The following is a 12,870-nucleotide window of genomic DNA, read 5'->3' as shown; positions in this document are numbered from 1 at the left end:
TATTTTCTCTGGGAAAGTGGGTCCTCAGAGACCAGGAGATAACCATGGCAACTGTGAAGATCATCAGGTCGCACGCTTATCCTCCGGTTTTGTGTGTATTCACGTGTGCCTGCATCTGAAGGTCTGAGGTCAACCCGGCCTCAGGAGGCACAGTGACTCACGGATACAAGTTACAGCCACAGGGGAGGTTTATTGGCAGAAGGTTCTCAGCGACACCAAAGACATGTCCCAAAGCAAAAGCACAGAAGACCTCAGACTGCTGGCCGCCCACTTCCTCTTCAGCAGGGGGACGGTCGTCCCAGGGCTCTGTACCTGTGTCGTTCCCTTTGGAAGGTGCTGGGCCTGTTAGGCTCGGGCCCAAAGCAGACTTTTCTTCTTCCCTCATGGTTCTGGATGACGTTTGTGTCCCTGGAGCTGGAGTTCTGAGTTCTGAACCCCTTGGTGTGAGTGCTGGGATTGGACCTGGGTACTCTTAAGAGCTCAGGGCAAAGACTCTTAACATTTGCCCTCTCATTGGCCTCTGCCAACTTAGGACTCTCAGGTTCTCACCCACAAACAAGACTTTGTGGACTCAGGGATTTGAGTCTGTGATCCACAAAACACTGGGAGCCAGATTCTGACCCCTGATCCTCCCCTGACCGACGTGGTGCTGCAGGTGAACTGGGAGTGTTCTCCAGGGTCCACTTTCCACAGCCTGGTGCCTGGGGAGCTCTGCCTGAAGAGCTCCTCAGATAGGGTGTTCCCTGGAAGGACGGGAACTGAAGAGCATCTCACTGTCCCGGGGATGCTCCTTGTATAGCAGAGGCATGGTTTATATTTACATGATGTTAGAGAAGTAATGCGGGGGCAGTTTAAACCCTTGGTGCACCAAGTAACCCACACTGTTGGTTTACCTGTTTCCCCCTTTTAAAATGGAGTCTCGTGGAGGCTGGGCTGCCCTGGAACTTGCTATGTAGCCAAGGAAAGACCTTGTCCTTCTGATCCCCCTGCCTCCCCCACCCAGAGCAGGCAATTCAGGTGTGCGCCGCCATGCTTAGTTTATGTGGTGCTGGCCACGGAACTCAGGGCTGCTGGCATGCTGGCCCAGTCCTCTACCCACCGAGCTACATCTTCAGTCCTGTTGCTAGTTTTCTCGGTCCCAGCAAGTAAACATGCTAGGTTTTATGACCCCACGGAGTGGGTGGGGGTGGATACAGGGTATAGGGATATCACAAGGTTTGAAGTCAGGCTTCCAATCCCAACCCCAATGGCTGCCTCTGATTCATCCCATGCTACACTTCTGTGCACCCCCTGCAGCTCCAACCCCTCCACAATGCTGACAGTGTCTCAGGCAAAGCAATGTCTTTGATAAAAACCAGTTGCAGGGGGTTGGGGATTTAGCTCAGTGGTAGAGCGCTTGCTAGGCAGTTGCAGGCGGTTCTCCTAAGTACCCCGACAAACCAGACAGAAGGGTCAATCTCCCTTCCCTCTTAGAACATCCAGACAGTGGGACTGCTTAACATCATGGCCATTGCCATAGTAACAGAGCTTGAAGGATGCCCTGGTCCCCTGCAAAGGCTGTGTTACTGCTACCAAGAAAGTGCCAGGGAGACCATGCAGAGGAAGAAGTCCCAGCAGGGGTGCCCAGGAGTCCTGAATCTACAGAGAGGAGGTGACCAGCACCGAGGACCGCCCCCCCCATCCCACCCATGGAGTGTATGCTAACCTGCCCACCGGCCTTGCAGCTTTCTGAAATGTGGCTTGGGCTGGCCTGCTGTGCGATGCCCACCATGAGAGGGCAGAGCTGGGAGCTGGTGGAGGCAGCAGAATTCCAGAGGCTTCTGTGTGGTCACCTGTGCTATTTCGTCCCAGGTTTCCAATCAGTGAGCTTCCGGGGGGTGGGGGGGTGGGGGGGAGAAGCTGCGGTGAAGCGCACCTGCGAGCTGCTCCTGATGCTCCCCTCGTCCCGCTCAGGCGTTTGGTTAAGGATGTGAAGCAGTCTTTTCAGAGACTCTGAGCTAATTACCTCACTAGAGAGAGGGATGGGAAATGGATCGCTCCGGAGCCCTGTGCTACTTACGACATGGACTGAAGGCTCCTGGGGTGGGAGAGGCAGCCATGTCCATGAGAGCTCTGCACAGGCCTGAGCTGTCAGTGAGGGACAATGCAGAAGAGAAGGGCGGAAGATGACAGAAGGCAGGTGGCATGTACTTCTGGACCCGAGCTGACCCTTCTGAGACTGACTGTCCCAGGCAGGGCCCAGGAAAAAAGGAATCACCAAGGTCCGGTCTTTCTAAGGCTCCTACCATTCGACCTCACTGCCTGTATGCTGTGAAGTCAGCTAGGTGGGTGAAGCCTGGTGTTCACATGTTGGACATTCTCCCAGTGGCTCTTGTGTGCAGACCTGGGTCAGACTGTACCCTCTCAGCTCACACCAGTTTTCAGCATTGAGTACCAGTAGCTGGAAGCAGGTTAAATAAGGGGAGATTGTGTATCAGTAATTTCTCCACTTACAGGGGACAGACCACCTACCTGTGGCGAAGCCAAGTCTGAGTGAGGAGGGCTCCCCTTCCCAGTGGGGTAGGATGCACACACTGTACCAGGGTGGTGAGGAAGTGTTGGCGTGGGGGCCCTGGGGCCATCAGGTAGAGGTGGTGGAAGGCAGGAGGAAGTCCTGGAGGCTCTTTCCCAGGGACCCTCAGGGCTGGGCTCAGCAATGCTGGGCCCTCCCCATCTCCCCAGACACTTGTGTTTAGCTTAGTACACCTGCAAGTGTGCAGACGTGGCCCCATCCTTCCAGCAACGCAGGGTATCCACGGCAACGGAGCGGCAGAGCGGGCAGGTGCGCTCCCTGTCCAGCCATAGGCAGAGGCACTCTTCACAGAACACGTGCTGTGGGGACAGCAGACAGAGTGAGTGTGACCCAGGAGCCTGGCGATAGCAGCCAGGTCATCCATGCATGCCCTCCAGGAGGGGAGACCACAGGGTAGCTGGTGCCCTGGCTGGAAGGCAGAGGTGGGGCCTGGGGAAGCAATCCTGGGAAAGTGGCACCTTTCGTGGGAGGGTGGAGTGGGCTGCAGGGCACACCTGACAGAAGACAGCATGTGCAAAGGTCCTGAGGCCAGGATGTGTGGCTGAGTCCAAGGGGCAAGAGGATGCTGACACAGACAGACAGACAGACAGGGGTTATTCCTTACCAAGCCTAGCTCAAATTGCCTTCCCAGTTTGTTACACATACAAACCAGCTTATACTAATGTGGACTTAATAGTCTTTTAAAGATTTCTATACCTGCATGTATGTGTGTTGGGTCCCCCAAAACTGGAGTTACAAGTGACTGTGTGCCACCCCTGTCCAGCCCTGAGTAGCTCTATCACTGTGTCTGAGAAATTAATGTGAGTCAGGACGGAGACTCAGGAGACTCTAGTGTAAGGAAGACCCTCCTCGGCAATGAAGGAATTCGGGGAACCCCGCCTGCCCAGAGCCCTGGCTGAGGGGCTGAGGAAGCCTGGCCTGCCCCTGTCCACCCCTGCAGAGGGAGGAGGCATATGAAGGATGGGCTGGAAAACTCCCCCAGCTGGGGTCAGAGGGCAGGAGTGCAGCCCCTATGGAGAGTGAGGCTGTGACTCACTAATCGTGGAGTTGGGAGAGGAGCCCTGGGGACTGAGTCTCATCAATAACTTCGTTACACTCAGAGCAAGCAGCACAGGGATGGATAGACCCAAGACACAGGCCTGCATGCAAGAAGGGGCTGTGGAGGGAGAGGGCATCTCTCGTTTCAGGAGATCTGTCTGAGCCTAGAGCAAGCAGACAGACACAGGTGGGTCTAGCAGGCGGCAGATATGAGCAGTCTCGTAGTCCCTTCACTGTGATGAACTCTACCCATGTGGTCACATCCCAGCAAAGAGACTCAGAGAGGGGAAGACACAGGGCCGAGGACACACAGCAGCTAGGCAGTAGGAGTCAAGAGTGTATCAGGGCCTGCTGTGACCTTTTCCTCCTTGTGGCCCTACCCATGGTGCATTGCTTATAAACAAGGACAATACAGTAGTGAAAGTTACCTCTGGAGTAGATTACAAAACCATGACTAACTTTGCTTATTGCTCTCGGAGGTCCTCATGGGCTTGCTCCAACAATACCAGCTTGACAAGGAAGCTAGGGCTATTTGTGGCCACAACAGTCACCAAGGACCTTTTGTCCCACAGGCCACAAGGATCTGAATCCAGCTCACAACCATCTCCTAAAGCTTGGAAGAGGCTGCTCCCTCAGGAGCTAGGAGGCTCTCACTGCTACCCATGAGTTACCTCGAAGCAGAGGCACAGTGAATACGTGCTTGGATTTGTGGCCCGTGGGACTGTGAGAGCACAGATGTTTATAGTGCTGTCGCCACATTTTGGAATAACTTGTTACGCAGCAGTGGTAGCTGATACACAGTGCCTGAGCCTAGAGCAAAGTCACTCACTGTCTATCCTGTGCCATTGTGTATATGTGCATACTGTGAGGGTCTGAGACGTGAGGTCAGAAACAACCTATTCTGTAAAAGCATTGCTGAAGATGTGGCTATTATGCAGCAAACAACAACACACACACGCAAATATACATGAATCAATCAATCAGTCAATCAATCAATCAATCGATCAATCAATCTTAGAGTCTTTTCAGTCACAACTAGGCCAGTCATGTCCAGACTTGGAATTAAGCTGCAGCCTAAGACATGTTTTGCTTTTTAACACACAGCTGCAAGCATCATTCCCTCTGACTGCATCAAGAGACCCACACCTGCCCAGGACATGCTTCTCACCCTTGGGTGGATGATGGCCTGGAGGGCCAGGGTCACTGTGTGACTTGTACTGCTTGGTTATGGAGCTAGGACTTAAGGGAAGTTGGTGCTTAGAAAGTGCATGTAAGGGGTTGGGGATTTAGCTCAGTGGTAGAGCGCTTGCCTAGCAAGCACAAGGCCCTGGATTCAGTCCCCAGCTTGAAAAAAAGAAAAGAAAAAAAAAAAAAAAAAAAGAAAGTGCACGTAAAGGAAAGGGTGCAGCAGTCCCGGGAAGGTGTTCACAGCCTGGATCCCAGCTGAGCTATTCCCTCTCCCTGAAGAGGGTGCGTTGGACAGATCTCGTCAGGTTGGCAAGAATTCTAGGAGAGGTAGTCGAATTCCCCAGCACAGCCTTCATTGACTTCAGGCAAGAGGCCAAGGCTTAGCAGAAAGGGCAGAGCCAACAACACTAGAGGCTCTGGGTGTGAATTCTGGTTCTGTATCTTGGGCAAGCATGTCTTTGCCTTTCTGAGCCCAGATCTGCTCTGTTAATAAGCAAGGCTCCTCTCTCCCCACTGTCTTTTTTTCTTTTTTTCGGAGCTGGGGACCGAACCCAGGGCCTTGTGCTTGCTAGGCAAGAGCTCTACCACTGAGCTAAATCCCCAACCCCTCCCCACAGTCTTAAGGTAAAGATATAGCCTCTTATGCATCAGGTATGAGCACTTTTTAGGCCCAAATCAAAGGGTGTCTTGTCAGTCGTTCGCAGCCTCAGCCAGGCTCACAGCGACCCAGAACTAGGAATGTGCTTTGTTCTCTGACACTCTCTGCTCTCTGGCAAAGGAGCATGACTGCAGGCTGAGCATCCCCATTTCCTGAGTTCCTGTATCTTGGTAGGCAGCATACCATGAGCACATGTGGGAAGACTACTAGGACCAGCACTGGAACAGAGCTGCAGCCTCTGAGGATACTCACTGCCTACTATCCATCTGCAATCTGTTTCCGGGCACTACCTTAAGGGGAACACTGAGGGCAGAGGAAGTGATGTGCTAGGGTTCACCTGGTAACTCTTAGAAGGTCAGACAGGTGGGCCATCCATCCATCCATCCATCCATCCACCCACCCACCCACCTATCCACCCATCCATCCACCCACCCACCCACCTATCCACCCATCCATCCATCCATCCACCCATCTATCCATCCATCCATCCATCCATCCATCCATCCATCCATCCACCCACCCACCCACCTATCCACCCATCCATCCACCCACCCACCCACCTATCCACCCATCCATCCATCCATCCACCCATCCATCCATCCATCCATCCATCCATCCACCCACCCACCCATCCACCCACCCACCCATCCACCCACCCACCCATCTATCCATCCATCCATCCATCCATCCATCCATCCATCCACCCACCCACCCACCCATCCACCCACCCACCCATCCACCCACCCACCCATCTATCCATCTATCCATCCATCCACCCATCCATCCATCCACCCACCCACCCATCCATCCACCCACCCACCCACCCATCTATCCATCCATCCACCCATCCATCCATCCATCCACCCACCCACCCATCCATCCACCCACCCACCCACCTATCCATCCATCCATCCATCCATCCACCCATCCATCCATCCATCCACCCACTCACCCACCCACCCATCCACCCACCCACACACCCACCCACACACCCATCCACCCACCCACCCATCCACTCACCCACTCATATCCACCCATTTCCATCCATCCAAGTATCCATCCCATCTCCCCACCCACTCACTGCGGGTGCCCAGACTATGTCTCTACTGCTAAACAAGAGAGCTGTAGCCTCCACTCTCGAGGTGTTTGCAGTTTGGCCAAGGGGAGAGAGGTCTCACACAATCATTCCCTCCATAAGTAATCATGCAACTGGAAAGGTGTCTGTGGTGAAAACCCAGTGTGTGAGACCACTGTGTGTAAGTCTATAGCGTATAAAAACACGCTATGTAAGAACACAGTAGCCAGCATCACAGCTAGTTTGGGGGGCACAAATGGGGAAGCCTTTCTTAAGTGACATCTGAGCTCATTCATTCATTCAGTGAGGTAAGGCCCTTTCGCCTCACAGGTCGCCGCTACCCTTGCAGGCCCAGAATACACCAGCGAGCAGGTGGAGATGTGAGCTCCGTCTGGCAATGCTTGTGTGTCTTCAGCCATTGTTTGCGGCTGTCACTCCTAACTCTAGGACAGTGGTGTCTTGTCTGCCCCCCTCCCAAGAGTTCCGCATCCACCTTTGGGAAGACATGGTGCAAGAATGGAAGAGACAGGCAGATTGAGGCTCAGAGAGACTGCCAGGAGAACGAATTTCACCTCGCCATTATGTTCAGATAATCCCCGTCACAGAGAAGGAAATACAGATGGCTCCAAAGCGCGAGCGGTGCTGCCCAGCCACGCTCATAATTAGAGAGATGCAAATGAAAGCGAAGCTCGGCAGCACTGTCACCTGTCAGTCTGGCAAAACCGAGTAAGCGAGCGAGCGAGGGCTTCGGTAATGCTGTGTGCAAGCGAGGGAAGGGGCAAGGGCTGGGGCACTCTGTGGAGAACAGGCAGGCAGTCTCTCCATTGAAGGCAATTTAGCAAGACCCATCAAACTGAGGGCCCTCTCACCCAGGAGTTCTACCAACTAGGAATTCCTGCCAAGAGCCCACCACCAAGACATAGCGTCTGCCTGCCGGGAACAGCTACCATGTGATGAGCCCCATCCCAGGTCACGTGGGCTTCTGAGGAGCTACCTGAGTGAACTCATTTAATCAACACCGTGGGCTCAGGCAGGCACGATCAATCTATTTCAGTCACCTTCGTGACAGCCTTCTTCGCAAGAAGTGGTAAGAGGCTGTGCCTCTCAGAAAATAGCCACACCAATGGTGGTCTATCCACTGAATGTCAGCTCTGTGGCTGTAAGGCACAAGGAGGGGTGGTCTCTGAGCACCAGCCACAGGTAACAATGGCACCGAGTGACACATAGCTCAGGGAGATTTGCTGCAAGTTCAGTTTGTTTTAAAAGATGTTTATGGGTGTACGTGTTTGTATGCGTGTACACAGACATGGTGCACAGTAAACACGTGCATGTGCTATGTTTGTCGTGATTGTGAATTCTATAAAATGTCTTTGTCAAGAGATAAAGAAAGCTGGCAAATGTGTTGCTTCTGTGGTTAGTACAGGACAGAGACCTGGTGACAAGGGCAAGCAGCCTGTCACCAGTCTTTGCATGCAAGTAAGTATGTATACATGTATGTATTACGTATATACATATGTATAGATGCATGTACCAAGCACATATGGATGCATACATGCACGTATACATGCATGTACTATGCATGCATCTGTGTGTCCTGTATACACATAGGTATACATGCATGCATATATGTATCTATCACTATATATGTATTATGTATGTATGTATATATATGTGTACGTATGTGTGGATGTATTATTCCCTGTGTGTGCATACGCTGTGGTGGAGGTTGGAGAACATATGGGGAATGGTTCTCTCCTTCCACCACGTGGTTCTAGGGACTGAACTCAGGCCATCGGGCTATGTAGCCAACGCCCTCAACCACCGAGGCCCTTGTTGCCTTGCTAGCTCCCATCCTTGTATATCCTGCAAACAATCTTTTTACTTAAAAAAGCCTTTTGTTCTGGAATATGGAAAGTTCGATGATGGAAACTTGGCCCTCACCCAGCCTCAGTTTCCCCTCCAATTACTGCATGACTGAATAGCACATCTACGAAAGCTGCGAGAACTGGGCTGACTTGTTATTAAGGAAGGACTCTCAGCTTGATTTAAACATCTTCAAAACACAGCAGATTTATCTTCCTCCCCGTCCTGGGACCCAAACCCAGTTGCAAATTCTAGTTCGGGCTGTCATGCCTCCTTTCTGAAGTTTGTCTTGGGCACGCAAACTGCCGTTCTATTTGCTTGTTTGGACAGGGGTTTGCCAGGGAGACCGGGCTAGCCTTGAACTCATGGAGGCAGATCCTTCTGTCTGCCTCTCAAGTGCTGGGATTCAAGAAGTACACCACCACGCCTGGCCTCGCTGCCAATGTAAAAGCAGATCACAGTAGGGGATGGGGCTGCGGCTCAGTTAGTAGCTTGTTTGTTCAGAACCCTTGAGGTCCTGGCCACGCACAGCGTTACACACCTGTAATCCCAGCGCTTGAGAGGCAGAGGCAGAAGACTCAGGCTCAGCCATTCTCAGCCGCTTCGTGAGTTTGAGGCTGGGCTATGTAAGACCCAGTCTCAAAGGAAAAAAAAAAAAAGACAGAAAGAGCATTAAAAATTCAGTTAAAACCAAACTCCTTCAAAGTCTCTCAAACAGCAATAACAAATTTTTCTTGCTAATGCTAAAAGAGGACCCCACCTCCTATCCCATCTTCCAAGGGTGTTAGGGAGGCCATCTGCCTTTCTTCTCATTCCTTCTGGAACCAGGGCTTATGCAAAAAGCCTCCCCATTCTGGAACACTTCGCTCTCTGCCCTGGCCCCTGGGGACTCTCCATGAATCTCTCTTCCACAGCTCTTATCACTGCCTGCCTCGTTGCATAGTTATTTATGAGTATGAGTCTGAATCCCTAAGGAGAGCGCCAGCTTCCCAGGGAGGGGACCGGCTCTGTGTGTCCTCCGCCTCTCCTCTGAACTCTGCCCGCACCCAGCCCACACTTACTGAATTGACACCTGGCCCCCGGGGGTCAGGAAGAGGTGAAGGGGCACATTAGGGAGTCAAAGTGCTTACCACTGTGGCCTGGGGACCCCGATAAAAATGAAAACAATGGATATCGATAACTTTACTGAAAATAATAAAGACGGAACTGGCAGCTGCCGTGGTGAGTCACGCAGCGTCAGCTCCACACAGCGATGGTGCAGACAGTTCCACACTCCTCTAACTGTGGTCGGACACACGGGATACACACGCGGTATACGCATCATGGTCATTTTACATCTGTCCTGGGGAGATGGGGTGACACCCCCATATTGCCCCAGGGATCAAGAACACTCCTAGAAGCCGGGTGTGGTGGTGCACGCCTGTGATCTCAGTGCTGGGAGGTGGAGGCAGGAGGATTCCTGAGCTAGACAATGAGACCCTGTCTCAAAATAACAGCAAAAACCATCGACTGTTGCTAGGGCCGGAGGTGTTGGGTGGTGCAATGCACAGTCAGCACGAGCGAGCCCTGAGCTACGTCCATGTGGCCATTTCTAAAGACTGTGTTTCAGACCTGGGGCCTGCAGTTGAGGTGCTTACTTTGTATTCCAAAGTAGACCTAGCCTCTAGGTTCTCCCAGGGTACCCTGCCCTGTATGCTGAACTTTCCGGCCCAGGCTTCCTCTCCCCTAGTTCTCAGTACATAATCCAGACATTTTGATCACCACCCTCCATACCTGCTTCTCTCTCTTCTTTCTCTCTGTCCTCCTGTCTGTGGCGACTTAACTACTCTTCCTCCACGCTGAGAGGTGCCCCTAGTAAACCTGGCAATATATTTTCATTTGGTTCATTTCACCAGCAGGGAATACCTATCGGAATGGAGGTGTCTGGGACTTGCACTCAGGACAGTCTGGTGTTACGCCACACCAAGATGGATGGACACGCATTACATTTACCAACAACACTGAGGAAAAGCAACTCAGCCAGAAAGAAGAGGGCGGAGATTTAAACCTTGGTATAGACGCCTCTAGTTGTGAGCAGATTGCCCCTAAAGACCACACTGGAGCCCAGACATGCGCTCACAGGACCGGCTTTTCCTAGAGTAGGGTCCCACTGGGGGCGCTCACCTGGCACAGGAGAATCATGGGGTCTCGGAACTCAGCCTGGCAGATGGCGCAGACGGCGCCAGCCTCCGTGCACTGCTGCCCTGTGGCTCTGACCCCGTAATTCTGTTTGAGGGAGAAGGGGAAGGGGAGACAAAACACAGCCATAAGCCTTTCAGTGAGGCAATGTCTGCAAGGTAAGGAAGGGCTGCTGTGGGCTGCACCATCTGGTTCTTTGGGGCTGGGACTCACTTACCTGGGAGGTGCAAAGGAGCTTCAGTGCTTTCCTGAGTCCGCCCACGCGACCGCAGATGTCGAACGACTGAAAGGAGAGTAGAGGGAAGGCTGAGAACAATCTCCCAGCAGTCTCCACCTTGGGCTTTGACTGATCATTTCAGAAAAACGTCTTCCAGTTTCTATCAGTTTTGCCTGACTTCTGTCCTGACACCCAGAATCAACAGTCTCCCTTACTCTGATCAAACAGCGTGAGTACTGTCTTTCCCCTTGCCAAGCCTAGTGCAGGCATTACTAATCGATCACGTCGCTTTCCCAGCACTATGGCAGCCACTCGTAGCTGATCACAGTGAGCAAGATAAGGCCCCCAAGGCTGGTTCTGCACAGACTGCTTGGCTGGTCTTGGTGGAAAGAAGCAAAGTGGATACATTCATTGTCCCTAGGCCCTTTAAAGCCAGAAACAGAGAAGGAAGAGAGGAGAGAGGCAAGCAAGAGAATGGGAGTTTATTGTTTGGGGCCAGTAAGATGGTTCAATAAGGTTCAAGGTTCAAGCCTGACCTCCTGAGTTCAATCCCTAGAACCCAGTGGGGAAGGAGAGACCTGCTTCCCACAGGTTGTCCTCTGACCTCATATGTGCACCATAGCTTGTGCATGTCTCACCTCCAATGCTAAATACAGTTTTTAAAAGTATTAGTGTGTGCTATGATGCTAGGATGTAGGTGAATCTCAAAAATGTTTTAAGTCAAACAAGCCACACCCAAGATGTCATTGTACATCCCAGCATGAGTGAACACCCAGCACCAGCAAATGTGTGAAGACAGAGTTGGTGTCTGCTGGAGGCTGGGGAGCAGGAGGGATGGAGAATGGCCGCTCTCCAGAAAAGCTGGGTGCTAGGCTTGTTGGTGAAATTGGGACAGGCTTTGGAACCATATAGAGGAGGTGGTTGCACCACACTGTGAGAGCAAATGCCACACTGCCTGTCCACAGCCTAAGGTAAGCAGCAGCCAGCCCTGGTCATGCAGGTCTATAATCCTTCCCAGCTTCTCCAGAGACTGATGCAGGAGGACTGGGAGTTCAAGGATGGCTTGGGAACATAGGATGTCTAACACTGATGTTAGACAGGGATACAGTGTGACGGTAGAGTGCCCGCCTGCTATGCGCAGAGCCCTGGGTTCAGTTCCCAGCACCAGAAAGAAGGAAGCAAAGGACAGACTAATGGATGGTTAATGCTATGTTACTGGAGACACATTTTGATTTAAAACATGGAGACATTAGTGACTGGTCCTGGATGCTCAACGGCCCCTGGAGCCTGGCTCAGCCAGCCCCTTACCTTGCAGAGACTGTAGAGGATGATCAGGACCCCTCCTAGGAAGTAGCTGTCGGAGGAGTCGTCCCCCATGATGTACTTGTACCACAGCTGGATGGGGACAAGCGACCTGAACAGCTGGCTCAGCTCCTCGATGACCAGATAAAACTTTCCCTGCAGCCACACAAAAAGCATCAATTAGTGTTAGCAGCAAAGACCCAGAGGACAGAGCTGGGGCCCAGGCAGGGCCGTAATGACAGTCCAGGTCACAGGCAGGCCATTAATCAGCTTTGGAAAGCACTCAAGCCAGCTCTAATGGGGACCGATGGATATGGCCAGGAGACGTGGCTCCCGCCTGAAGTCCTTGTCCACCACCCACTGCCCACTGTCCCCAGGATCGAAGTGTCAGGATCGGGTATCAGGGATGGTGAAGCAGAGCGCTTGGGATAAGGCGTGGGTGTGGTCAACTGTCCACCTGAGAGCAGTAAGGAGGGCAGAAGGTAGCTCGCCACCTCCCCCAAACTACCCAAGAGGGCCGACTCTGGCACCACAGGATAGAGGTAAGGGAGACCAGGCTGGGAGCCAAGGCAGAAGCCACTCCTGCAGTTCTACCTCTTGTAGATGACATCTTGGGAAATATCTTAGCATTGGGGCCTTGCTCCTGGTTGACTCTCAGAATGAGGTTCGTCTCTCACCCCAGGGGTTGCTCTGAGACAAGAATACTGAGCAGGGAGAGGACCTGCTCCAGTGCTGGGGATGCTCGAGGTTCAGGTTCCGCTTCCCTTTGGCCTTGAACA

General features: G+C 52.5%; 1 protein-coding gene across 3 annotated transcripts in view; it reads right to left on the bottom strand.

Annotated features, from left to right (window-relative positions):
- Nucleotides 1-170: 170 nt before the first annotated feature.
- Nucleotides 171-12,870, bottom strand: part of Rnft2 (ring finger protein, transmembrane 2) — a 58,022-nt gene continuing 45,322 nt past the window's right edge. For 2 of the 3 annotated variants that reach the window (XM_087578492.1, XM_087578491.1), the window contains exons 8-12: nt 12,098-12,247; nt 10,790-10,855; nt 10,558-10,659; nt 2,746-2,871; nt 171-2,440 (exon numbers count right to left, since the gene is read on the bottom strand). In XM_087578492.1, coding sequence (XP_087434618.1) covers nt 2,321-2,440; nt 2,746-2,871; nt 10,558-10,659; nt 10,790-10,855; nt 12,098-12,247 — 564 coding nt within the window. In that variant the 3' untranslated portion in view covers nt 171-2,320. Of the gene's footprint in view, nt 2,872-10,557; nt 10,660-10,789; nt 10,856-12,097; nt 12,248-12,870 lie in introns of all 3 variants that reach the window. The other variant, NM_001107144.2, reaches the window with a different exon arrangement.

This window comes from Rattus norvegicus, chromosome 12, assembly GCF_021556685.1.
Source record: "Rattus norvegicus strain SHRSP/BbbUtx chromosome 12, alternate assembly SHRSP_T2T, whole genome shotgun sequence".
Taxonomy (NCBI): domain Eukaryota; kingdom Metazoa; phylum Chordata; class Mammalia; order Rodentia; family Muridae; genus Rattus; species Rattus norvegicus.
The sequence above is the reverse complement of the archived record's forward strand: the minus strand, read 5'-3'. Positions and strand labels throughout refer to the sequence as shown.